Source organism: Callorhinchus milii, unplaced genomic scaffold (assembly GCF_018977255.1).
Source record: "Callorhinchus milii isolate IMCB2004 unplaced genomic scaffold, IMCB_Cmil_1.0 Scaffold1, whole genome shotgun sequence".
Taxonomy (NCBI): Eukaryota; Metazoa; Chordata; class Chondrichthyes; order Chimaeriformes; family Callorhinchidae; genus Callorhinchus; species Callorhinchus milii.
In genome coordinates, this window is record NW_024704742.1 from 124608462 (window position 1) to 124634573 (window position 26112).

At 39.8% G+C, this 26112-nt stretch overlaps 2 protein-coding genes across 3 annotated transcripts; both read left to right on the forward strand.

Annotated features, from left to right (window-relative positions):
• Positions 1-2116: 2116 nt before the first annotated feature.
• LOC103177839 (molybdopterin synthase sulfur carrier subunit) lies at positions 2117-7303 on the forward strand. Of its 2 annotated transcripts, none has more exons than XM_007892201.2 (3): positions 2117-2246; positions 6191-6312; positions 7177-7303. In XM_007892201.2, the coding sequence occupies exons 1-3, from the start codon at positions 2235-2237 to the stop codon at positions 7301-7303; spliced, it is 261 nt and encodes an 86-aa protein (XP_007890392.1). In that variant the 5' UTR covers positions 2117-2234. The 2 variants fall into 2 exon arrangements, with proteins under 2 accessions (XP_007890392.1, XP_007890391.1); XM_007892200.2 differs by lacking the exon at positions 2117-2246 and adding an exon at positions 2817-2950.
• LOC103177838 (molybdopterin synthase catalytic subunit) lies at positions 6250-26035 on the forward strand. The gene is made up of 5 exons (XM_007892199.2): positions 6250-6312; positions 8788-8913; positions 22209-22362; positions 23190-23313; positions 24717-26035. The coding sequence occupies exons 2-5, from the start codon at positions 8793-8795 to the stop codon at positions 24789-24791; spliced, it is 474 nt and encodes a 157-aa protein (XP_007890390.1). The 5' UTR covers positions 6250-6312; positions 8788-8792; the 3' UTR covers positions 24792-26035.
• The last annotated feature ends 77 nt before the right edge of the window (positions 26036-26112 follow it).

The following is a 26112-nucleotide window of genomic DNA, read 5'->3' on the forward strand; positions in this document are numbered from 1 at the left end:
AAGTAACTGCAAGGGGTTGGATAAAGTACTTTTATTTATTCTTTTGTTCATGTTGCCTTTCTGTAATAATCCTGCCCACTGCCTGACGCATACCTTCTCAAAGCTTAAGTAAGATATACAATGCTGCTTATATAAGCATCATATACAAGCGCTCCAGGACACTGTCCCACCGTGAAGGGTGCTATATAAATGAAAGTTGTTGTTGTTATAAATGTGGTCATTCCCTTATGGTTATTTGTGGAACATTGCTGTGCACAGATTGTTTACCTATTACACTACACAGTCTTTGCAGGAAATGCTGTAAAGTACTTTGAGACGTTTCGACGATGTGTTAAGACATATCAAATGCAAGGATTGTTACACGCTTAAGGAAGTTGCACTGATCAGAATAAATTTGAAGCATTTCAACATTTTTTAAATGAGATAGCATGAACCATGATAAAAGAATGAAAATAATAATAATAATCCTTGCATTTGATATAGTGCCTTATCACGTCTTCTAGACGTCTCAAAGCGCTTCACAGAATACATTGTAAAGTGAATTGACTGTATATTTGTGGGAGAAACATGGCTGCCAATTGCACACAGAAGTGCCTCACAAACAGTCGTGGATTGAAGTGACCAATTTATTATTGTTTTTTTCTTCTGGAGGGATTATTATCAGGCATATGGAGTATGGAAACTTGCCCAAGGTTTCGCCCTGCTGGAAAATGAACCCAAGTGTCTTGCTTGCGAGGCGAGTGCTCTGACCACAGAGCTACAGGACTCCACAAGAAGGCACTATTATTATTGCTAGATTGTGGTCAAAACTTTTCATTGATGTTTTTATACATTGAACACAAATTATATCTGTAAAGGGATACTTCATTCAGGTCACTGATTGTGTCTCCACAATTTTTTTGAAAACGTACATCGAATAATTTACATTGTACAAAAGTTGCACCTGCTCTCTCACAAACAGTTGCAGAGGTCATGAGTTGGGTCCCATGTACTGTACATTATGACAGATTGTTCTTAGTTTTCCAGGAACTAAGCCTGCTTTGAAACTTCCCGACAGCTTCTTTCAACATCATGCTGGAATCATGCTTCAAAGACTTCAATGCCCTTTTGTTCAATTTCTTCTTTTGCGTGTTTATTTCCAATTTCTATATTTATCAACTGTCTGACAAGGGTTCCAACATAATAATATGGTTCAGCCAATATATACTGTAACTGGGATCAACATATTGGCATAAAATATTGCCATTGTTTCAAGACGTAAAGCGCTCTGGGACGCTATCCCGCGTGAAGGTTCTACATAAATGCAAGTTGTTGTTGTATTTTTGAATCGATTAAACTGGCTTTTGAAACATGTTCCTTCTATCTAAGCAACAATCGCTTCCAGATTCTCTATTCTGACCAAAAGACATTATCTGGACATTCCCTCTGAACTGTCTGAAGGATGTTTTAACATTTATTTCCACGTTACATTGTTAGAGAGTGCAGTACCAATATGCCTGTCAAACACCAACATTAGAACAGACTTTTAATAAAAGCCACAGTCCATGAGCAAAACAATAATAATAATCCTTGCATTTGATATAGAGCGTTATTATGTTGTCCAGACTATTAAAACAAACTGCAAATGTAAATGTCCCCAATTATGAAGTTCCCCCAGAACATTAACTTGCATTTTTTGCCTTCACATCCTGACTGAATTGCAATCCAAACGCTCAATTCCTTATGTTAGATTTAATAATAATAATCCTTGCATTTCCAAACAATAATGGGTTTTGCCCACAAATATACAGTCAATTCACTTTACAGCATATTTTGAGACGTCTAGAAGAGGTGAAAAGCGCTAGATCGAATGCAAGGATTATTATTGACATTATTATTGCATTTGATTCGCAGCATTTGCAACTTTTTTGAAAAAAAAATAAAAACGTGGTATCTGTTTCCCATGCAAGGGGGAAAAAAAAGAATGCATGTACGGATAATAAACTTTACGATATATCAAATCGAAAAAAAAAAGTGTTTTTTTTTTGGTTTGCAACCCAACCCATTGACTGCTTACAAAACCATTGCAACTACTCGGACTCGATAGTTTGTTGCACCGAATCAGCTGACTGCCAGCACCCTATGAGCCCCCTCCCTCCCTCTCTCTCTCCCTCCCTCCCTCCCTTTGCTGCAGTTCTTTGCAAAGTTCGTCGCCGGGTTTTAAGGGATGGGAGTTGTAGTGACGCACTAGTTAAATGACGGCCGAGGTACAGTACTTTTTATTGGTAATATTGAGGGCATTTAAGCATTGCACTGAGACACGGCGGGCGGGGAGCGCTGCACGGCCGCTGTGCAGGGAGCAGTGGAACCCTGTGCTGGCTCCGGGCTCCGGGCGGGTGATTGACACATCAGCACCTGGTGCTCGCGCCCTCCCCCCCCACCGACCTCAGCTGTCAATCAGCGCCTCCCGCCCCGCCCCCCCGCAGCTGTCAATCAGCGCCTCCCGCCTCGCCCCCCCGCAGCTGTCAATCAGCGCCTCCCGCCCCGCCCCCCCCGCAGCTGTCAATCAGCGCCTCCCGCCCCGCCCCCCCGCAGCTGTCAATCACCTGGTGGGTACAGCTCCAGCTCCATTTAATAATAATAATAATAATCCTTAATAAAATTATCCTTAATAATAATAATAATAATTTGTGCCTCTCTGCAGCTCAGAAAGCGCAGAGCTCACACCCGGGGAGTTTGAATTCACCCCGTTTTATTCTGACTCTCCAATGCAGGGCGGGTGGGGGGGGTGGCGGGGGGGTCCCGGCTGCATTGTCGGAGGTGCCGTCCTTTGGGTGAGACGTTAAAACGAGGGTGAGCGTTAAAGATTCCCATGGCACTATTCGACAAGGGAAAGGAGCGTCTCCCAGTCTCAGGACCGACAATCCCCTCCCGGAAAGTTAACCATTCACCGCATTTGCCGACAAATAACGTGAGAGTCATACTTTGCCTACAAATACTTGTGAAGAGCTTTGAGACACCTTGGTGAGGTGAAGAGGCACCATATGAAATACAAGGTTTATTATTACCACTTTGACTGTGCTTTTGACCACCTATTTCTATTCCCCCTCCCCGCCCACCCCCACACATACAAAAAAAAAATTCAGCCCTCCTCAGCCTTTTTTAGAGCATGTGAGACGTTCTCCCAACATGAAAGACTCCATATAAGTTTAAATTGTATTTTTGCAAGGACTTACAGAAGGGATAGATAATGGAAAGCAGGTCGAAGAGGTATATTTTGAGATGTGTGGTGGGAGCTTGTCAGAGGGATTCCTGTAATTGGAGACCTGCGTTCTCCGGGATTTGGTGACCAGGGTACGTTCCTTCTTGGGGAGAGAGTGTGCATTTCATAATGAACAAATGGAAACCCTACCTAAAGTTGGACCCTGTCAAATGGTGCTTCGGTATAATGCTTTGGTCCATTTATAATGTGACTGTACAGTGGCCCCACATTATACCAGAATTGTAGTGCAGTTGTGACCTGGGAATTCTGACCAGTAGCCATTTTTACATCACTACCCATTATAATGTAATTATCACTCCAAACCACTGAGATATATGGAATTATCGTTAGCTTGTCTCAAAGATTCTTAAGCTTGTGATGGGTTTGTTGAACACCTGGCTGAACAAGGAAGAAAATATATTGGTGCTTCCACTTAGAATCGTGGTGGGCACCAAACTCAGAAAGTTTACTATCACAGCATAATAAACTTTAGATAACTTACTGCTTTGTGTGCAAACACTATGTGTGTTAGACCTTTAAATTTAAACACATTGAAGTTGTTTTTGTTGTCGTTTCCTCTCTTACAACGGTATTGTCGTTCTCATTTGCAGAGTATGTTTTGGCTCCAAAATTACTTGTTGTTCTGAGTGACTTATTCTTTCCTATGGAAACTTCTTCCTTAGCTTTGAAGCTGGTTGTCTGTAAATTATTTGAAGAACTACAAAAAGGTGGCTTTGACCTTTTTTTGATTCCTAACCTCAGGACTCCTATGCTGCAAAAGCTGGATGTTGAGTATCTGTTGAATTGAGGGTCAGCCTTCGTGGAATGGTAATAAGTCAGCAAAAAAGAGACAGGTAGAGGAAAGGAGGAGAAGAAAGAAAGGAAAAAAACAGTAACAAAGTACTGTAGATTGTCACTGAGTAACCATAGTGACAGATCATTACTGTTATCCGTTCTTCATTGAGATGCTTTCATACATCAGCACACAGAAACGCTTAATAATAATAATCCTTGCATTTGATATAGCGCTTTTCACAACTTCTAGATGTCTCAAAGCGCTTCACAGAATAGATTGTAAAGTGAATTGACTGTATATTTGTGGGCGAAATGTGGCAGCCAATTGCGCACAGCAATGTGCCACAAACAGTTGTGGATTGAAGTGACCAATTTATTATTTTTTTCTTGAGGGTCTATCATCAGGCGTGTGGAATAAGGAAACTTACCCAAGGTTTCACCCTGCCAGGAATCGAACCTAGGTCTCTCCAGCCCTGAGTGTGAGTTGGGATACTGCTGGAGTCTAACCAGCTAAAAACACATAGCTTGCCATTGATAGCACTGTCTGGCAAACTTTCCCTTCCTTATGAAACTACGTAGGGCTTTGGCTTGTAGGGTCAACATTAACCGAGTGGAAGGATTCCCTGCCACCAGTGACTGGTCTTCTGTTCCACGTCCTGCTGATGAGCCAGAAGGTCTTGGATGTCATCAGCAGTGCCCTGTAATACTGTGGAACCCCCTGGCTCAGGAACTGGACTACCGAGATGTCGATTCCGATATTCCGTTGCCAATCGTGTCACCTTGGAGCCAGTTCAGCTCCCCCAAGGAGTGCTTGTGTGGAATGTAAACACCAGTGAGGACCAGTTGGGCTGAATGACTTATTTCCTTGTAATATTACTCTGTGAAGTTCTATGTAAACTGTATGTATACATTGTAATGAGACTAGCTCTCTCTTGGTCCCTTGATGATGCTACATAATAATTCTATCTTTTTATTTGGATTGCTTTTTGGTGTTTACCATACTGTAGCACTGTAGATGAGTGACAAGAATCTGGTTCATGATCGATAATAATTAACTATGGAATTAAGTCAAGGAGAAATAGTAAAAACATCCAGCTTGGTTGAGGCCAGGACACTAAACTCATTTAAAATAAGAGCTTGATGTGGTGATGGGAGGATGGCTAGGTAGGTATTCTAGAAGGATAAGATCAGATGGGCCTTCTACAACCAAACTGCTCTTGTGAATGGCATTAAATTCAATTTCAATCAAAGGGATTCTTAGTACCTTCCAATAATATTTGTAAATTTTGCCACAAAATTGTGGTTTTGACAGTGAATATTGTACGTCAGTCTGGCTCAATTGTAGCACTTTCGCCTCCGAGTCAGAAGGTTGTGGGTTCAAGCCCCACATCAGGATTTGGAACCCATATAGTTTAAGATGACGCTCCATTGCAGTGCTGGGGATGTGCTGCTGGAGGTTGTTGGAGGTCTAGTCTTTCCGATGTGGTGTTAAATCAAGGTCGCATCTGCCTGTTCAGACGGATGATGAAGATCCCTATTAGAAAAGATAAGGGAGTTCCTCCTAGTGTCCTGTCCAACAATCTCCCAAATAAAAATTGGTCACTCATTCTGTGGCTGTTTGTGTGACATTGCTGTGCGCAAATTGGCTGCAACTTTCACCCACAAAAACACAAACGGTCTTTATACACTTTATAGAATATCCTATGATATCCTATAGCATTCTTCTGATGTGAAAGGCTATACTAAATGTAAGGTTTATTATTGACATAGCTGGTTCTGGATTTAAAACAGATGCTCTCTGTTAAATTGAGAGCATTTGATTATAAATTGACAGGCAGAAAATGATGTACAGTATTCCAAATGTGACCTCACTGGTGATGTATGTATACAAGCTTAGATTTATTTCTTTCATCTCTTAGCCACATGTGTAACCTAGTACTGTATGTGATTTGCTTGGTTTTTCATTGACTGGAAACTATATTTGCACCAAAATCCTTTTCCTTCTACATCTCTGCTAGTGGATAACCATTCTTCCTTGTACTCACTCATTATTTTGTGCTGTCTAAATCAAAATATTTTCTTAAAGTACCGTCATGTTTTCTGCAAACTGTTGGTGTATCTTGCATTAATTCTGTTTTTTATTTTTTAAAACAGGTATCAGTGCTGTATTTTGCCAGGAGTGCTGAGTTGTCAGGAGTTCGTTCTGAAACACTTTCTGTGCCACAACAATTAACCTCTATGCAACTCTGGGAGAAAATAGTTAATAAACACCCAAGGTAGAAAACAAATGCCATATCCTTCAATATGTTGAAGGATCCTACTTATCTTGACTGATTTATTCAATTTAAACTGCTAGAACATTTTACTGTCTAAGAACTGTTGTAAAATTAAGGAATTAAATATATTTTTTCTGAATATTGTATATTACTGGCTAAATAAAAATGGTAGTTTATGTGTCAGCCTGGATCTGTTTGTAGCACCCTCGCCTCTGAGTCAGAAGGTCCATGATTTTGAACTCATATAGTCTTATCTGACACTCCAGTGGAGCGCTGGAGGTGTGCTGCATTGGTGGATATACTATCCTTCAAATGAGATGTTAAAACACGGTTGTCTTCCTGTTCAAGTGGATATTACAGATCCCATGGCACAATTTGAAAAGAGAATTTTCCCACTGCCCCACCCATTTAATCCTCAAAATACATGGCTGTTTGTGGGATATTGCTGGGTACAAATTAGCCACTGTGTTCACCTACAAGTGCCACCGAACAATACACTAATTCCTGTGAAGAGCCATGAAACATCCTCCTGAAGTGAAAGGTGCTATATCAAATTGAAGGATTCTTATTATTATTAAGGCAGATCCTGCTGACCTCACACCATAACCTTTTTTTTTGTGAGACAAATATCTTGCTACATTGTGTGCTCATACCTTCTGGAAAACCGTGAATTTCCTTAAGCATTATTGACTCACACCGGTAGGGAACAATCCAGTCACAACAACAGCAACAACAACTTGCATTTATATAGCGCCCCCTCAGGCAGGGTGGCGTCCAACAGTGCTTGTATCCACTTTATATCGCGTGTTAAAAAATAATGATGAATTGCTGTTATTTCCTGTTTTTTCCTTACCTGCCCAACAGTCTCATTGCCATAAGGGATCACGTCCTTCTTGCAGTTCGTCAGGAATATATCCTCCTGGGAGATCAAATTCTGTTCCTCCAGCCAGGCGACGAGATTGCAGTCATCCCCCCTCTCAGTGGGGGCTAGCTTTTGGGATACGTATGCAGGTATGTCCAACTTCTCCTCAAATATGGGATCAATCACAGCAGGACGCACGTTATAATTCCTGATTGATTCTTTAATTTTAGCCAGGTCCAATGATTCAGTTGATCCCTGATGTTTGAACTTCCCTTTTTGTCTGCTTCCTCGTAGTCTGGAGTCTCTGTTATAAGGAGCCATACTGTTCTGTATGTAGCTTCACTGCAACCACAAAACATTAGTAAAAAATGAATGCAGTAAGTAATACATTTAAAAAAAAGTTAATTGCCAATGTTTTAAAGTATTATAGTAATAATAATAAACCTAACATTTGGTGGAGCACTTTTCACACTTTTCACATTCACTTTACATTGTAAAATTCAGTGACTTTGTGTTTTGTGGGTGAACACGACAGCTAATTTGTGCACAACAGTGTCCCACAAACAGCCATGAAGTGAATGACCAATTTTATTTGGTGGGATACTGAGAGAAATTCCCTTCTCTTTTCCATGGGATCTTTAATATCCACCTGAACAGGCAGACAGGGCCTCAGATTAACTTCTCATCTGATGGATGGTATCTCCAACAATGCAGCACATCCCCAGCACTGCATTGTAGGCCTCGAATAAGGGGAACTTTCCTTTGTAAAGTGTGGGATGTCAGGATTTGACTATGGAACATTTTCCACTCTTTGACCTGTTTTTATTTGATTTAACACACACGAACAGCACGTGCAACACATGCACAACACAGCCATCGCCATGATAAAAAAGTATTCAAACCTTTGCAACCATAAATCTACAGATATCAAATTCATACGGTAGATGTGCTTCACTGTTCATAATTAGACATTGTACGAGTGGTCTCAATCAGAGAACTTGGTTCTCCCAACAACAACTTGGATTTACGTAGCGCCCCTCAAACAGGGTAGTGTCCCAGAGCGCTTGACAGTGGCAGACCACGACGCTGAGCCAGGGGGTGGGGGAGGTGAACTTAGGCACAGTTGGAGAGGAAGGTCTTTAGGCCCAACCTGAAAATGGAGAAGCAAGGTGGAGGGATAGAAGTAAAGTGTTCCAGAGTTTTGCGGCCTTGTGGCTGAAAGCGCGGTCACTGATGATGGAATGGAGGGCACAAGGCACATGCAGAGAGCCGGAGCCAGTCCGGAGGCAGCGGGTGGTGGGTTGGGGAGTGCCAGGGCCTGAAGGGATTTGAAGACGAGTGTGACGATATTGAAATTGATCTGTTTGGCAACAGGGAGCCAGTGGACCTTGGCTAGAACTGGTGTGGTGGAGGTACAGAGTTTAGTATGGGTGAGTATGCAGGCAGTGGAAATTTGGATCAGTTGGATTTTGTCGATGGTGGAGCTGGGGAGACCGGTGTCTGGGAACAGTAAGAATTGCACAAAGAAGATTCCTGTAAAGATCACCGATGCAGTCCAAAAGGGAGACATTGATAGATTTTGTGATTTACACAGTTGTATCTTTTTTTTTCAGTGACCATGCATGAGAGTGACGATGAGCCCAAGGACTTGATAAAAGTGACCTATGAGAAGCTTTCCGCCGATGAAGTTTCAGAGTCAGTAAAATCTCCATCTTGTGGAGCTGTGTCTTTGTTTATAGGTAAGTTCTACAACTAGAATTCCTGCCTGGTGTGGCTATTGGCATACTTTGTATTCTTATTCTTGGATTACTTTCTCTTTTCAAATAGTGTCCCGGGATCTAAAATGTTCACCCGCACAAACAGATGGGCACTTCGTTTAAAATCTCATTTGAAGGATGGGATTTGAGACAATGCATCTCTTCCCCAGCTCTGCACTGGAATGATAGCCTATACTATGAGCTCCAAGCCCTGATGTGCGGCCTGAACCCACAACATTCTGACCTAGAGTTGAGAGTGCTACCAACTGAACTAGGCTTACACATAAACACAATAGCAAACAATGGCTCAAACAATGTTTAAAGTTTGCAGTTTTTCCAATTCATTTTTTTAAATACACTTTCACATTTTTGCGTTTCCTAAAATATCTTACACAATTTTCAAGTGTGCAAAAATACGCTGGAATATCATTCAGCTTTAGTGGTAGTACTCTTCCCCTCTTGAGTCAGAAGGTTGTGGGTTCAAGCCCCACAAAGGCATTTTAGGCTAACACTCTGATACAGTGCTGAGAGATAATGCTGCACTGTCCAAGGTATTGTCCTTGAACTAAGGTCCAATTTGCCTAAGAAGATGGATGTTGAAGGCCCCATGACACTACTGAAAAAGAGAAGGAAATTTCTTCTGGTATCCTTCCCAACATTGCCCTAAATATAATTAGTCAGTCACTTCATAGCTGTCACTTGTTTGTTTATGGGACATTGCTGTGTGCAAATTGGTGACAACATTTATCTGCAATAAATGCTACAACACTTCATGGATGAAGTGCTTTGAGACATCTTGGTAACGAGGTAAGGTGCTAAATCAAATGCGACGATTTTTTAAAAAATAGCTCCGAAGTATGAGAGATAGTAGCATTTGTGTTTTGCATATAGTTAAGAGTTGTTGAGGGATGCAGAAATATTTAATGAGAAAAGGGAAACCAAGTTTCTTATTGGCTGCTTGGGGAAGGAAAAGGAAGCTGTAATTTGGGTCGTTTTATTGACATTCATTTTCATCAGCATATTCTTATCATTGTTGTCTCCACATCACATGAAATGTGCTGCAAAAGTGGCAGCCAAGTTGTTCTTGAATATCTTGATTGACTTTGATACTTATCCCAACTTGCAGCTTTAGATGCTCAGATTCTTTCTCCACTTATTACTTTCTCTCTATCACTGCTGGGACTTGGTAAAAGCTCTGAGACTACCTTAATATCTCGCACAAAGCAAAAGATGAGATCCTGGTATGTAGCTGCTGGGAGTTTATATGTAAATTTGTGTCCATTACTGGCATTTGCTCTCTGCTCTGTTGTAGTAGCTTCAGGTGTCTTTCCTACATCTGATTTACAGAGGTATCTGTAATGTACTTATACAATGCAGCACCTAGAGTCTAGTTCCAAAAATATAATCTGGGATAATAATCATAAATCACATGAAGCGCTTTGGAATGTCCTCCTGCCATGCAAGGCGCTATAACAAACAGAATGTTATTATTATTATTATTTAAGCATAGCTGCTATTAGTATTTCTCCCGAATGATTTGAATGCACTTCTTGATAAAGAAACTAACTAAAGGCACTGCATAGCTGTCAAAATCAAATCATTGGCAACAGTCCAAGTTGTGAAGAAAACACTGAAATGGAGACCAGCATATTTTTGAAATAATGTGTCAACAGATTTAGGTCACTTTGTGTGAACCTGCGAGTCTCATTAAAAATATATGAAGTCTGACTTGTCTGTTGGTCACATGCTCATCGTAGTTTTTCTATGGCTGGCTGTCATCCTAGATTGTGGTGATGTAATTGTCCTACCCCCTGTCTGTTGGAAGAATGGTATAGTAGAAACATCATGAATAAGTCTGTGTTAGTGACTGCCCTCTTGGGGATGTGGGTGGGAGGGGGTGGTAATTAGGGTTTCCTTGGAGCCGAATAGAACATTGACAAGAGTGTGTTGGAGTGGGCCCCCATTCATTTAAGGCACTGATCATTGAAGAGCAGCCAGCCTGGCTCTTTGGCAGGACTTCAAAAGGCAGATCAGTCATAGAGGACATGCATTCTTCCCATTCGGTTCCTGTTAACTCTGCAAGACAAAGTTCTAAGATGGTCCAAGCTGGATAAGCAGCAGCCAGCACCCTCAAGCTATGTGGTTTTAGTTGGTTGAATTCTGGAGCACACTCTGGATATTGACCTTGGCTTTTGCAACCTGCACCTAATTCTCTTCTGAATTGGATAAGCAGGAAAAGGGGGAGAGTAGGTTTTCCATGCATAGGGAAATTTCCATGCATAGATGACATGTATATGTGGAACTCTCAATCTAGTTTGGATACTCTTAAGCATAGTGGATGGGTTTCCATGTATGTTATGTCTGGATGACTCCCCCCTGCGCAAAGTAAACTTGTTATAACTTTAATTTCTTGGAATTATAAATAAAAAAATAAGATTGTGGATTTCCGAGAGACAAAAGTTGTTTATGACTTCAAAACAAACGTATATGCATTGTTTTTCACAGAGCCTATTATTTTGTGTGTGATTTTAGTGTTTACGATAAAAATTGTGGGGGAAGCAACTAGAATAGAAATGAATACAAAGGTGGAGGATCTTCAAGAAAAGAAGACAGGATGGAAATGTTCCTCCGCCAAATATAAAGCTGTATAACCACATTTATAGCCAATCTCACTGTTTATATGTATTTATAGGCAAGAATTTGTGTTTGAATGATCAGTGGGTAAATAAATACATGGAGTGCTGGTGACCCACAAGATCACAGAATTAGTCTGGATGAAGAAGGTCCTTCGGCCCATTATATCTCATCCCTCCAGAACACCCACCCTACCAGCCCCCATTACCTCACCAAGTTGCTTTTCAAATGTCTTGTGTCCTGGCCTCCACCACCATTCCTGGCAGCCTGTTCCAGTCATTGATTACTCTCTATGTAAAGGAAAACTTTCTGGATACATTTTTTCAGTCCTGAAATTGCCCTTAATAACTTTAAACCTATGTCCTCTTGTTCGATCCTGAAAGATTATTCTGGATTTTCTTTTTCAATCCCATTTAAAATTGTGTACATCTCTATGAGATCCAATCTGAGTCACCTTCTCTCAAGACAGAAGAATCCTAGCTTCTAATTGTTGCACATAGGTCGGTAGAAAGGTCTCAGGTTTGATCCCTAGTTTTTACTGAGTTAGCTGATCTATGTCGGGGTGGCAGTGTAGTACTGTAGAATCCCTGAGTTAGGGAGGAAACATATCAGGTTGAGTTTGTGCTTACTAATATTAATCAGTGATTAACTCTCTCCGTCCCCCTCCCTCCCTAATTAAAAAATATGTGTGTGGAGACAATGATGAGGCCATGATCAGGCTTGGATGCTTATTCTAGATTTATTTGTGTTGGGGTTCAAAACAGACAAGCCTGATGCTTTTTATCCTGTACACATTCGCCACAAATTTAACAATATTTAAAATTGCAAAACCAAATATTATTCGGTAAATATAATAATCTTTGCATTTGATATAGCACCTTTCACGTCAGTAGAATGATTCAAAGCATTCACTGTACAGTGCAGTGACTGTGCATTTTTGGAGCTGGACGAATGATAGGGTGCTACAATGTGCCATTGATTTTTATTCACTGTTTCTGCTCTTTTAGTTTTGTTCAAATAATCTAAATTTAAATTGTTGCTGAGGGAATGTGTAAGATATGAACCAGCCACCATTCATTTAAAATAATCAGCTGCACTATTTGATGTAGATAAGAAACTTGTCAGTTGGTTGTGGGAGTTTTATAGTTAGTCACCTAAGCTAGTTGTGATGAGCAAGATCACGCAATAGGAATGATATCGATGAATGCACAATAGCTTTATATTTGGCAAGTTGCTATGTTTTTTAGCTTGTCAGATTTGGAAAGCAACTTGGGCCTACCTAGTTTGTTTTTGGAGGCTTCCAGCCCTGACATTGTTAAAAGTTTCTGAAGTGAATTGCAGCACTGGATGTGTGCTGTGTTTAAGCAATACTGTCACACCTAATAGGGGCAGTGACTGCGCTATTATTGACATTGCAAACAATAGTTTTTAATCACAGTTGTTCAAATCCAGGATTGTTAACAATCACTCTTTTCTGTAAATGCTAAAGCAGCATCCATTATTTATTTACAAATTTCCATTGAATACTTTCTCAGATCATGTTTCGAGTCTAAAATATAAAATTTCATTCACAGTTTGCATTTGTTTACACTTGGTTTGAATTATTGAAGAGATGACAAGTGTAGTTACCCTTTGCATATGAAAACAGTATAATGTTGGCATGTCCGCCCTGTCATTGAGAATTTATTTTAGGAGCGCTGCATGTACCTATTTTGCAATTCTAAAGTAAATTCTGTATATTCAACAACAACAAACAACAACAAAAGTACATTTGTATAATGCCTTTCACGTCGGAGGACATCCCAAGGCACTGGACAGACAAAGTTTCGGACCTGAGCTGGGGATCAAGGTTGGGGAGGGTGGAGGGCAGGGGGGGAAGCAGGGAGATCGAAAGCAGGGGACGTGAAGCAGGCCAGAGCCCGCTGAGCGAAGTGTGCGAGCAGGATGGTAGGGAGTTAGGAGGTTGCAGAGGTAAGGGAGTGCGCTTTGAAGGTGAGTACCAGGATCTTGAACTGTATCCTCTGGATGAGGGGAAGCCAGTGGAGTCGGGCGAGGATGGAGGTAATAGGGTCAGGAGCGTGGTGCAGTGTTCTGGATGATCTGCAGCCTGTGGAAGGAGGAGTTAGGGAGGCCGACAAGCAATGAGTTTGCATAGTTGAGCCTTGATGTAATGAAAGCATGTATGAGGGTTTCGGTGGCCTGCGGTGTGAGACAGTGGCGGAGGCGGGCGACGTTGCGGAGGTGGGGGAAGGCAGAGCGGGTCATGGCGCAGATGTGGGGTAAAAGGATAATTGAAGGTCAAACAAGGCCCCAAGGTTCCGGACTGGCTTAGCAAGGTGGGGTGTGCAACCATGGATGGTGATGCTGTCAGCGCCTGAGATGAGGAGGCGCTGACAGGAGCCAATCAGGAGAGCCTCAGTCTTCATGACGTTCAACTGAAGAAAGTTAGCTCTCATCCAGGACTTGATGTCCGACAGACATTCTGTCAGCACAGCAGTGGTCCTGGAGTCGAGGGTGGAGGCAGAGAGGTAGAGTTGGGTGTCATCCGCATACATGTGGAAGTTGACCCCATGTCTGCGGATGATGTCACCAAGAGGGAGCATATAGATATTATAGAGGAGGGAATCAAGGACAGAGCCCTGAGAAACGCCGCACGAGACGGTGCGGGGGATAGATGAGAAACCGTTTGTGGAGATGAAGTGGAGGTGGTGTGAGAGGTATGATCTTAACCAATCAAGGACAGAGCCGTGAAGGTTGAGGTGAGAGGAGAGGCAGTGGATGAGGATAGAGTGATCGAAAGTGTTGATATAATGTTCTCTGTAGAACATTTATCCTGGTATTACCCTGCAAGAAAATCTCTCCTCTGGAGTTGCCTGTCATGAGATAGATGCTATAAAAAAATCTGTCTCTCCTTCTCTTCCTGTCATATGCAGCTGACCTACCGTGAATGACAAAGTGCAGAACATTTTGCAGTGGTAGTGAACTAACCATATGACCAAAAACAAAGCAGAACCTATAAATTCTTAGAAGAGCTTTGAAAAAGAGAAATTGTGAAAGGCATGAAATGCAAACGAGAGAATAATATTAATAATAATAATCCTTGCATTGGATATAGTGTCATTTGTGGCAAGAAGACGTCTCAAAGAGCTTCACAGGATATACTGTAAAGTGGACTTGATAGGCAGAATGGGCTGTTTCTGTGGAGTAGGATTCAGTGAAGAACTTTAGAAAATAAAACACAATAACTGGATAGTGTGCTCCCGTGCTGAAACAGCATTGAACGATACACCCATTTTTAGATGGTGCTTTGTTTGGTAGAACTCCTTGATTGTGGCACTCAGCTCCGATATTGTATTTTTAAAGTCACGATATTGTGCATGAAAATAAGAAGATAATAGGAACACATCTTAATTTCTGTTTCTCAAGCATTATCCTCTTTGTAAATTACAAATCCATAATGCATTCAGCTGAGGGAGGAATTGCTATTTGAAGGAATAAAATGTTTTGCTTTTCAACGCACGTGTGATTCTGATCCATTTTTATAATTAAATCTTGCCTTTGATGTGCTAAAATTGTTTTTTTAAAAAAACGTTTGATTACAATTCCCACAGCCTTAAATTAAATTCATCCACCATTGACATTCTGCGCAATTCCATTTACTTCATTTTTAAACATTTTAATAAGCTCACGAATAGCAGAAAGCTTGTCAGATTATTATTGAACCAAGAACAAGCAAGATATAAAATGAACAAATGCAAATATGTAATGAAATAGGCTCCTAAAGACCAACAGATACAAAATAAATTTGATTTAGTGAAACAAATCAAATGCATTCATTACAGATTTATTGACCAAAACTATCAATGGTCCATTCATCCGAACCCCATCTGCTTCTTTCAGATCACATGCTCTTACTTCTACAGGCCAAATACTAAACCCAGTAAATCTTTGATCCATGGGACTGTAATAGTTATCCTTTAAGTTTTCCAAGTATGATTTCTTCATGCCTCACATAATAATAATAATAATAATCCTCGCATCTGAAGTAGCACTTTTCACATCTTCTAGACGTCTCAAAGAGCTTCACAGAATATGCTGTAAAGTGAATTGATCGTATATTTGTGGGCGAAACATGGCAGCCAATTGCGCACAGCAGTGTCCCACAAACAGTCGTGGATTGAAAGTGACAATTTTTTTTTTTTTTTGGAGGGATTATTATTAGGCGTGTGGAGTAAGGAAACTTGCCCAAGGTTTCGCCCATGAGTCCAGTCGCTATATAATGTAAGTTGTTGTTTATGGTTTTTGGTGTGGAAAACTTTTTGCAGTTCAGAGCTGATTGTATTTGAAATTTCACTCAGGAACAAGAAGCAAAACCAATCCAACTAATAAAAGAATCAAACCTCATTTCTATAATAATAGTCCTTACATTTAATATAGTGCCTTATCACGTCTTCGAGACGTCTCAAAGCGCTTCACAGGATGTACCACAAAGTGAATTGACTATATTTTGGGGTGTGAGCAAAACAGTTGTAACATAAGCAGTATTACGGTTAATGTGGCTTTTTTTTAATATATAAAAAAAATGTTCTCCTGACTTAAATTCATTTTACAGACAATATATGAACATTGGAAAGCTTGATACAAGAACCATTCATCCTGCCTGGCCTTTCATAGACCTTAGAAGCCTTATCCTTTCTTGCACTTCACCCCACTACTTCATCTGCTTTGGAAAGTGCTGTGTTGATACTCAATTAAACCTAAAACAGCCAAAAATAAGTTCTGCTCTTCATCCACCCCCAGTTTTCAAACTTGCCTCCTTCCCTTTGAATACAACCATTGGTCCGAGCAATACATAGACCATTGTGTCCTACAGAGTATTTGTGGTTTTCCTACGCAGTTCCAACACAGTTCTCAAACAAAATACGTATACTGCTTTATGTTGAAGGAGTTAATAGACATATCAACTGATGGCCTTTGGTGAAAGACAGTTTCACATACCATATCTATTTTTTGCTGATCTCAAATCCTACTTGAGCCTTATGCACTTGAAACCTATTGCCTGCAGTTTCTGCACTTAACAGTTAAAGTTAAACATTTTAGAGACCTGGGTCACGTTGTAGTTTAATCTTTTTCCTAATGAGAATATGATCATCTGTTTGAAGCTCTCCTCCTGCTGTAACTTTTAATCTTGATGCACCTCCTCTGAACTCTCTCCTACACTTTATTGTCCGTTGGAAAGCAATTGCCCAGGATTGACGTAGGTTTATACATTTTTTTAAAATTAAAATTTAATTTCTCTGCAGTTACTCTCAGAAGTAGTGCATAAAAGATAAATTTGATCAAAATGATTGAAAAACAGCTGTGACTGTGTGCAATAACATTTATCTTTAATATTTTACTGTAATTGAATAACCATGATCTATATATGGTTGACAAAACATAGGCAGAGAGTTGCACTTCAAGACTTTCTATCAAAGGAAATACACAGCTGAGCAGGTAGCAAGGCTACATAAGGGCAGATGTACTGTCAAGTCTCTTAAAAATAGGAAACAAATCATACCTTAACAGTTTGTTTTCAACATCAAAACGCAGCCTGAAGTATTCATCACACAGGGTTTGCTTTAACACCTAGTCCTCCATCGGGACACATTACAACACAGTTGCTCAAGTGCATTGTGCCAATTGTGCCAATTATGGTTTATGAATATTTTATTATGAATATTGGAGAACTTGCTGGTTGAAACTAGGTTGCGTTGCTCCAAACAACCAATTAATCATCACAACTTTGATCAGCAGAAATCCTCCTACTCTGTTTGTAGTGTAAACACTTCAAAAGCAAATTAATTTGATTTGTGTCTTTTCAGTGCCAAGAGATATAACAAATAAACACAATTACTAGTAGCTTTTTGAATGTAACAATAAATAGTAAATTGGAATACAGTTGCACTTGCAGATGTGTGGAAAATGTCTTGCACATTTATTTTCTATTGAGTTTTATTGCTGAACAATTTAAGATGTCAGTGGATTTTCTGTTTATGTTAGATTCAGTAAAATTGCAATTTGAGCTTTTGTTTTATGTTATATCAATCAGAATTATTTTGACTGATGTTTTTGGCAGGGATTATTCTCATTATGCTGAACTGCAAACACACTGGTCACTGTTTAATATTAATGATGAGTCATGATCTATCTGCTGCACCTTTACAATAATCATTACTGCCAAAATGTCTTATTTTATTCAATTAATCCCATATAACAAAATGAGTGAAAGATGTGGAACATAATCTTTACCTACAATTCTGTTTTAAGCATTCTAAAGTTTTTTTTAGAAAAATAATATTTAAGTATGCTTATAAGAATGGTTAGGAAACATTATGAGCTTAATCTAATTCTGCAAGGGGTTCTGGCAGTGCAGTATCATGCTGTGGAAATTGTTGATATGATTAGAAATGTAATTAATTTTGGTAAATTATCTCAAGTGCTCAATCAAATTAATCATATGTTTTTCAACCTCAATATCTAATTATGAATCTCATTTATTTAAATAATCCTGCTTTTAATTATGTATGTATGAATGTATGCATGTATGTTTGTGTGTGTTTGTGTGTGTGTGTATGAGAGAGATTGTTTGGAATTAAAAAAAACTTTCCTGGCACCTGTTCCAGTCATGACCCTCTTGACCCTCTTGGGTATTTCCATCATATTGTCCTCAAAGTTACTCGATTTCAGGATTGCAAAGGTATGTGCTTCTCTATCTTATGAAGCTTTTTGAGACGTCTCAAAGACGTGATAATGCACTGTATCAAATGCATGGATTATTATTATTAAGGAGCACATGACAAAGCAGAAATAATAAGAGGCTATTTGCTTCATGGATCTTGTTCTTTCCAATGGAGTCTTTTGTCGAGTCCTGTAGCTCAGTGGTTAGAGCACTTGCCTTGCAAGCGAGACACCTGGGTTCAATTCCAGGCAGAGGGCGAAACCTTGGGCAAGTTTCCTTACTCCACACACCTAATAATAATCCCTCCAAAAAACAAAACAATAATAAATTGGTCATTTTCAATCCACGACTGTTTGTGAGACACTGCTGTGTGAGATTGGCTGCCGCGTTTCGCCCACAAATATACAGTCAATTCACTTTAAAGCATTTTCTGTGAAGCGCTTTGAGACGACTAGAAGATGTGAAAAGCGCTATATTAAATGCAAGGATTATTATTATTATTATTAATGACCATACATAGTTTGTCTTATCCAATACTCAACAAAATTCATGCTGTGTTTGATGGTGATTCACTGCGACTTGATGCTATTTTAGTGGTGACTTGCTTCTATATGAGGTAAGGAAATGCAAATCATGCTGGAGCCTACTTTTCACACCACTGGGAGGAGCTGGTTGCAATAGTGCTGTGATTCTTGGCTGCCTTGTTTTGCCCATAAATACATAGTCAACCCACTTTACAGTATATTCTGTGAAGCGCTTTGAGACGTCTCAGCAATGTGATAAGGCGCTGTATTAAATGCAAGGTTTGTTATTATCATTATTCACACAAGCTACAATAAAAACTGGGCATGTGCACATCACACTGGATTCATTCCCTGAGATTTGTTGAATGTTCTGAGTCCCAACAGACACCTGAGGAACTTGTTTTTAATGTTGTTAAAGAGATAAATGTGCAACTTATTTTTTAATAACATTAAAAACAAACACTTGATTTTAATGATATGTGTGTACACAAACACTGATACCTTGCTTAAATTTCAAAGCACTGTAGCACAGCTCACTCAACAACAACTTGCATTTATATAGCGCCCTTCACGGGATCGTGTCTTGGAGTGTTTAACAGCTTTGTGATTTCCGGATTGGAAAGAGAGGGGAGGTGACTGAAGGCATGGTAGAAGACAAAAGTCTTCTGGTGTGATTTGAAGATGGGCAATGAGGGAGCAAGTCAGAGGGATTGAGGCAAGTAGTTCCAGAGATTCAGGTCACAGTGGCTAAACTTGTGTGGAGTATAAGCACAAGCTGAACTGGATGGGCTAAATGGCCTGTTTCTGTGCTGTACTTTCTATGAATCTGGAAAATATAGCTCAAATTTTGTGAAGCGCTTTGAACCATCTCAAAGACATGATAAGACACTATATCAAATGCAAAGATTATTATTGTCGCTGTATGGCTAGGAGAGAAATGGCTTTGCTTTCTGTTGTCTAGACACAGCACTAATCTGAGGGAATGTTTGCAAAGCTTCATTCTGAACACTCACAAAAAGCAATTAAGTGAGACTCCAGAATATCCAACATTCTTATTTATGTTTCAATTCATGCTGATTTAATGCTGTTTTCAACTGGAACATAAGAACATAAGAATTAGGAGCAGGAGTAGGCCATTCGGTCCCTCTAGCCTGCCCCGCCATTCAATAAGATCATGGCTGATCTGTTCTAACTCCACCTACCCGCCTTATCCCCGTATTCCATAATCCCTTTATCCACAAGAAATCTATCAATCTCAGTCTTGAATATGTTCAAGGACTGAGCAACTACAGTCCTTTGGGGTAGAGAATTCCATAAATAAAAGGTGAAGCATTAGCCTGGTTTAAAACAAATTATTTTATTCAGTCCTCAGGAGGTGCTTTCAGGAATTGAATTGCTGCTTTGGCTGTGGTAACACTTTATAAATGTGGCATGAAGGGCGCTATATAAATGCTAGTTGTTGTTATAATAATAATAATAATAATCCTTGCATTTGATATAGCGCTTTTCACGTCGGGAGGACGTCCCAAAGCGCTTCACAGAACATACTGCAAAGTGAATTGACTGTATATTTGTGGGCGAACGCGGCAGCCAATTGCGCACAACAATGTCCCACAAACAGTCGTAGATTGAAAATGACCAATTTATTATTGTTTTGGGTTTTTGGAGGGATTATTATTAGGCGTGTGGAGTAAGGAAACTTGCCCAAGGTTTCGCCCTGCCTGGAATTGAACTCAGGTCTCTCGCTTGCAAAGCGAGTGCTCTAACCACTGAGCTACAGGACTCCACTTGTTGGTATAAATCATGTCTGCACTGAAGTTGGTTTTGAAAGAACATTAATGCTACTGATTCTGCATATTTAGTGGTGAATCACAGTGATTTTCTGCCAGGTGTACAGTATAAATGCCTACTCAGGCTAGAGCCACATTCGTGAATCTGCTGGGTGAAGTGGATTTAAGGGCAGTACAAATTGTGACTGTACTGTGCGCCGTGATCCGCTCTGCCTTACCCCACCTCAGCAACTTCGCCCGGCTACGACCTGTCTTAAACCGCAGGCCACCGAAACGCTCATACACGCCTTCATTACATCGAGGCTCGACTATGCAAACTCACTGCTTGTCGGCTTCCCAACTCCTCCCTCCACAGGATCATCCAGAACTCTGCAGCCCATGTCCTCTCCAGCACTAGGCTCGCCCCCATCCTCGCCCAACTCCACTGGCTTCCCATCACACAGAGGATACAGTTCAAGTTCCTGGTCCTCACCTTCAAAGCCCTCCATGGTCTTGCTTACCCCTACCTCTCTGACCTCCTAACCCCCTACCACCCTATTCGCCCCCTCCGTTCAGCGGGCTCCGGCCTGCTTCATGTCCGCCGCCTTGCTCGCTCCACTATCGGCAGACGGGCCTTCCGCCAATCTGCATCCACCCTCTGGAACTCCATCCCGCAGTCCCTTCATCTTGCTCCCTCCCTTGCCAACTTTAAGATCCACCTCAAGACCCTCCTCTTTGACAGTGCTTTCGATCTCATGCTTCTCCCCCTGCCCTCCACCCACCCCGATCCGCAGCTCGGGTCGGGAACTCTGTCTGTCCATCACCTTGGGATGTCCTCCCGACGTGAAAGGCGCTATACAAATGTAATTTTGTTGTTGTTTTAAACACATCGGGTATGATAACACTTTGCAAAAAACTTTTACTAAAAATCTTACCAAATATTTTTGGCTCTTTAAATAATTTTTTTGAAAAAACACCCAATTTAGATATTCAATTCCCATGTTAAGATGTACATGTTTATGGATCACACGAAAACTGAGTGTTTTTCTTTACCAATTGGACATAATATGCAATGAATAGCGGCTTCCCAATCCACTTCGCTGCACTTCTGGCTATAAAGTGATGTTGCTCTTGGCACTGCAACAACATAAAATGTTTAATTGCTCTTTGGCAGTCCATTGGAATTGGGCATTGTATTGTCCAGCTTCTCACATAAGAGGATGAGTCAAACTACATCTCTGAACAATGGATTTCAACAACAACAACAGCTTGCATTGATATCCCCGACTGTCCAAATCCCTGACTGTCCAGCGCCTTGGGACGGTCTCCCGATGTGAAAGGCGCTATATAAATGTAATTTTGTATTGTATTGTATATAGTGTCCCTCATACAGGTTAGCATCCCAGAATGCTTAAAGAGCTTAGACAACAATTGACCTTAGAAACTGTTGCGGAAAAAGTATAGTGCAGAAACAATGAGACAGGACAGTAATATGTGATAACACACTGAAGTTGTACATGATGAGTTATTTTAAAAAGAGGGATGTGCATCCATACACAGTGGTATAAGAAAAAAACCCTATCATCAGTTGCATTGTTGAACACAACGCTGCATATTCTCATTGATTAGGAATAACAAGAAATAATTTTGAAGGAAAGAAAGTTGTTCAACTTGAATATGAAGCTTATATTTCGATGGCTGAAGCTGAAATAAAGAAAATTTGCAGGGATATAAGGAATAAATGGCCAATGATTCAGCACATCAGTGTCCATCACAGACTTGGGTAAGTTACTGACATTTAATATGTTGTGCATTAGATTATGTTTGAGCAAGAGGAATAGGCATGGTAAAGAGTAGATATTTCTAATAGTGTTTCAATTAGGTATAAATGTGCTTAAAAAATGCCATGTGCCATTTTAGTTAGAAAAATAAGAGGAATATTTCCATATTTCACATGTATTGCATATTAGTTAATCTTTGTGGAATTGAAGGAAAGTTATTCCACTTGAGTGTCACCTGACACCTGGCTCAGTTGGTAACACTCGTCTCTGAGTCAGAAGGTTGTGGGTTCAAGCCCCATGTCGGGACTTTGAACTCAAAATAGTCTCGGATGATTCTCCAGTACAGTGTTGGGAGATTTCTACATGCCTTTAGGTGCCATCTTTGAAATATGGTGTTAAAATTGGTCCTATTTGCCTGTTCAGATGGGTGTAGCACTATTCGAAAATAGAAGAGAGTTGCTCCATATATCCTGCCCAACAATCTCCCGGATAAAATTGGTCATTCACTTCATGGCTGTTTGTGGGTTATTGCTGTGCACAAATTGGCTGACACGTTTGCCTACAAAATACACGTGAACTTTGCCATAAATCCTGTGTCGCAGTTTGAGACCTACTCCCTACATAAAATATGGTATATCCAATCTGAGAATTTTTTTTTGTTATTTAAGACCTTTCAAGAATGCCCTCTTATGAGAATATGGTGGAATAAAAAATGCTTTGTTTATAAATAGAAAGGAGAATAATTTCAAACGATTTTGAAAATAAGTTTTCAGGGCTTTAGAATGAATGGTTTTCTATTTTAAAAAAATCTAATTCCCTTTTTCCGCAGTTTGGTTCCTATAACAGAAGCAAGTGTAATCATAGCCATATCCTCGCCACACAGAAATGACTCTCTTGATTCTGTGAAATATTGTATTGACACTTTGAAAGCAACAGTACCAATATGGAAGAAGGTATTTTTTTAAAAAAATCCAACTACAGTAAAACTCTATACAGTCTAATCTGTATAAATTGTATAATCCCTTAAATCGTACATCTGCTCAAATCCCATTCAAGAGTTTATATTCTATGCAAGTTTGACATAACACATATTTTGCATAAGTCATATTAAATGTATGGTCCCAACTGATATGACGTATGTGAGGTTTACTGTATAAATGCAAATTATTGTTGTTGTTATGTATATATACATATACCAACAATAATTCACATTTATTTAGCAACCTTCATGTGGGTACTTTCCTCAGAGTGCTCACATACATAGAATTACGTATACAGAATCTACAGCACTACAGCACTGAAACAGGCCATTTGGCTCCACTGGTTTGTGAGTCTCTATCCATCCTATTGCCCTCTCCTGAGTCTCTTCCCGTACTCCTAGTCCCTTCTCTCTCATGAATGCATTGAATGTCCTGTTAAATAAATTGATGCTTTCTGCTTCAGCTGCAGTTTTGGGTAACGAGTTCCACATCTCACCACACTCTGCGTAAAGTTCATCTTAAGATCCCCTTTGGATCAAATTAGTAGCTATCGTGTATTTATGGCCCTTGTTATGGACTCACCAACAGGTGGAAACAGTGTATTTATGTTTACCTTATCAAACCTCTTTATAATTTTAAGCGCATCTCTCAGGTCCACTCTGAATCATCCCCAGGGTACAAATTCCTCACCTGTCCAGATAGTTATCTCCTGTTATCCTTTTTCTTGTTTTAGTCTCTCTTCATGTGTACTAGATTCTATGCACAAGTGCAAGTCAAACTATCAAGTACATCAATTTTCCCTTCCCCTCCTGAAGATGTGGTGCCCTTTGCTGAGGGCTGGTCCGTGGGCACTTATATCCTTCAGGTTTCTTGTCCAAGATACCATCTCTCATGTGTGAGCTAGACAAGATGTTTGATGGTGAATTGGAAAAGGCTGACAGTGAATTGAGATTTTCTTGCCAAGCTCTGATTTTGTCTCTCTGGAGCAACTGTCATATAGCTTGAAAATATTTTTTTAACTAAAGGAACTCCTTACCAATAGGATTTTATGAACACTTTCATAAATAATGATTTTCTGAAAATATAATGAAGGGCTGCTTGGTGCTTTATAAACTGCAAGTTGAGGTAATCCTTATTCTTTAATCCTCACTCCCAATGGTGCACTACTAGGGAGAGACTTGGGCAATCCAATTGTTTTAATTTGTCTTTGGATTATTCAGTTGAATCAAGGACATGAAATTATTGAGGCTTAAGTGATTTTTAATTCTCACTCCTCTTAAGAGTTGATTTAACATATATGGAATTCATGGCATTCAGATAACTATACCCCAATGACTGTAAAGTGTTTTTGTTTCTCTTGTCTATTTCTGATTTAGGAGATCTATGACAATAAAGAGTACACCTGGAAGGAAAACAAGGAATGTTTTTGGGCACAAGACCAACAGAAGTAATATGATCCCGACATATCATCTCTTTGCTAAAGTAAAGGGCCTTATGAATTTAAATTTGATTCAAGACACTTGAGATTTTAATTGCATTTGTTCTTAAAATGATTTTCAATTGATGATAGTTGATATTTGCTGATTTGATTCTCACTATCGATGCTGAATCCAACTACAATCCATCTGTCTCCTGTGGGAGCACGATTATGTTAAATTGATATTCAGAAGCCCTAACTATACATAGGAATTTCATACTGCTTATTTGCATGTAGCCTTCTTAGTCAAAACAATAAATTCTAACAGAAAATACCAGCTTTTTTGCTGAGAATTCTCTGATGCCATTTTAGTTAAAAACAGACTTTAACCTTTTCATGTGCACAAATGCAAGGAAATTTCCATTTAGGTCAGCAAGATTTCACAGCTATTTTGGGCATTATTGACCTGGAATGAGTTAAACAAAGTAAATTTATAAATATTCCTGTATGAAATGTTGAATGTACTGTGTACCTAGTGCCCTCTAGTGGGTCAAGTGTGTTCTTTATATGCACATTTTTTGTTACCTGTAATCACAGTTTCATTATTGACCTGTAAGAAAATATATACTCTAAACAAGGTATTCAAATAATCACACTTGCTGCTTTTACAGTCTGTGCATAATGTGTTACAGTGTGCAACATTTTACTTTAAGACACCTTCAGAGCTGGCCTTTGGAACACACCCAAACCAAGTACTCAACTTTTCCATTTCTATCTCTGTTTGGACAAATCTACATGTATACGTCCCTTCTTAACCTTTGCTTATTGTCACAAATCAATTTGTTACCAATTTGATCAACGTTTAAATAGCTATTAGTGAATTTATTCAATTCATAGCATTTTGGTCTTTGGATCATAAGTTTCTGTGTTCAAACTGCAGATCAGGACTTGTTCTTGTATCTAGGCTGATTGTTCAGTGCAATACTTTAGTGCTGGATATGCTTTTCGTCAAATAATTTGCAAGGATTTTTATAGTTTCCTTGCACTTGCATCAAATTATTACAATTTGCTTGTTCCTTTGGATGTTATTGAACCCATGACACTATTTGAAAAGAGGTCGCTATCGGAAACATAACTCAGAAAAACATTTACAAATCATTCAAGATTGTTTTTGAGGAGAATTGAAGCAATCCTATGCCACTACTCGAAAAGAGATTGGAGTTTCTCCCGTGTTCCTGCTCTAACAATTGCTCTAAATAAAATTGATTATTTACTTCATAGCTGTTTGTGAGACATTGCTGTGTGCAAATTGGCTGCCGAGTTTGCTCAGAAAGCAGAGACACTGCATTTTACCA

Excerpts from the sequence above, each read along its gene's own strand:
- LOC103177838 (XM_007892199.2), top strand. The coding sequence starts at position 8,793 with ATGCATGAGAGTGACGATGAGCCCAAGGACTTGATAAAAGTGACCTAT. Across the intron at positions 8,914-22,208 it reads AGCTGTGTCTTTGTTTATAG|GAATAACAAGAAATAATTTT; the intron begins GTAAGTTCTACA and ends CTCATTGATTAG. Across the intron at positions 22,363-23,189 it reads AGTGTCCATCACAGACTTGG|TTTGGTTCCTATAACAGAAG; the intron begins GTAAGTTACTGA and ends CTTTTTCCGCAG.
- LOC103177839 (XM_007892200.2), top strand. The coding sequence starts at position 2,852 with ATGGCACTATTCGACAAGGGAAAGGAGCGTCTCCCAGTCTCAGGACCG. Across the intron at positions 2,951-6,190 it reads CGCATTTGCCGACAAATAAC|GTATCAGTGCTGTATTTTGC; the intron begins GTGAGAGTCATA and ends TTTTTAAAACAG. Across the intron at positions 6,313-7,176 it reads ATAGTTAATAAACACCCAAG|TCTCATTGCCATAAGGGATC; the intron begins GTAGAAAACAAA and ends CCTGCCCAACAG.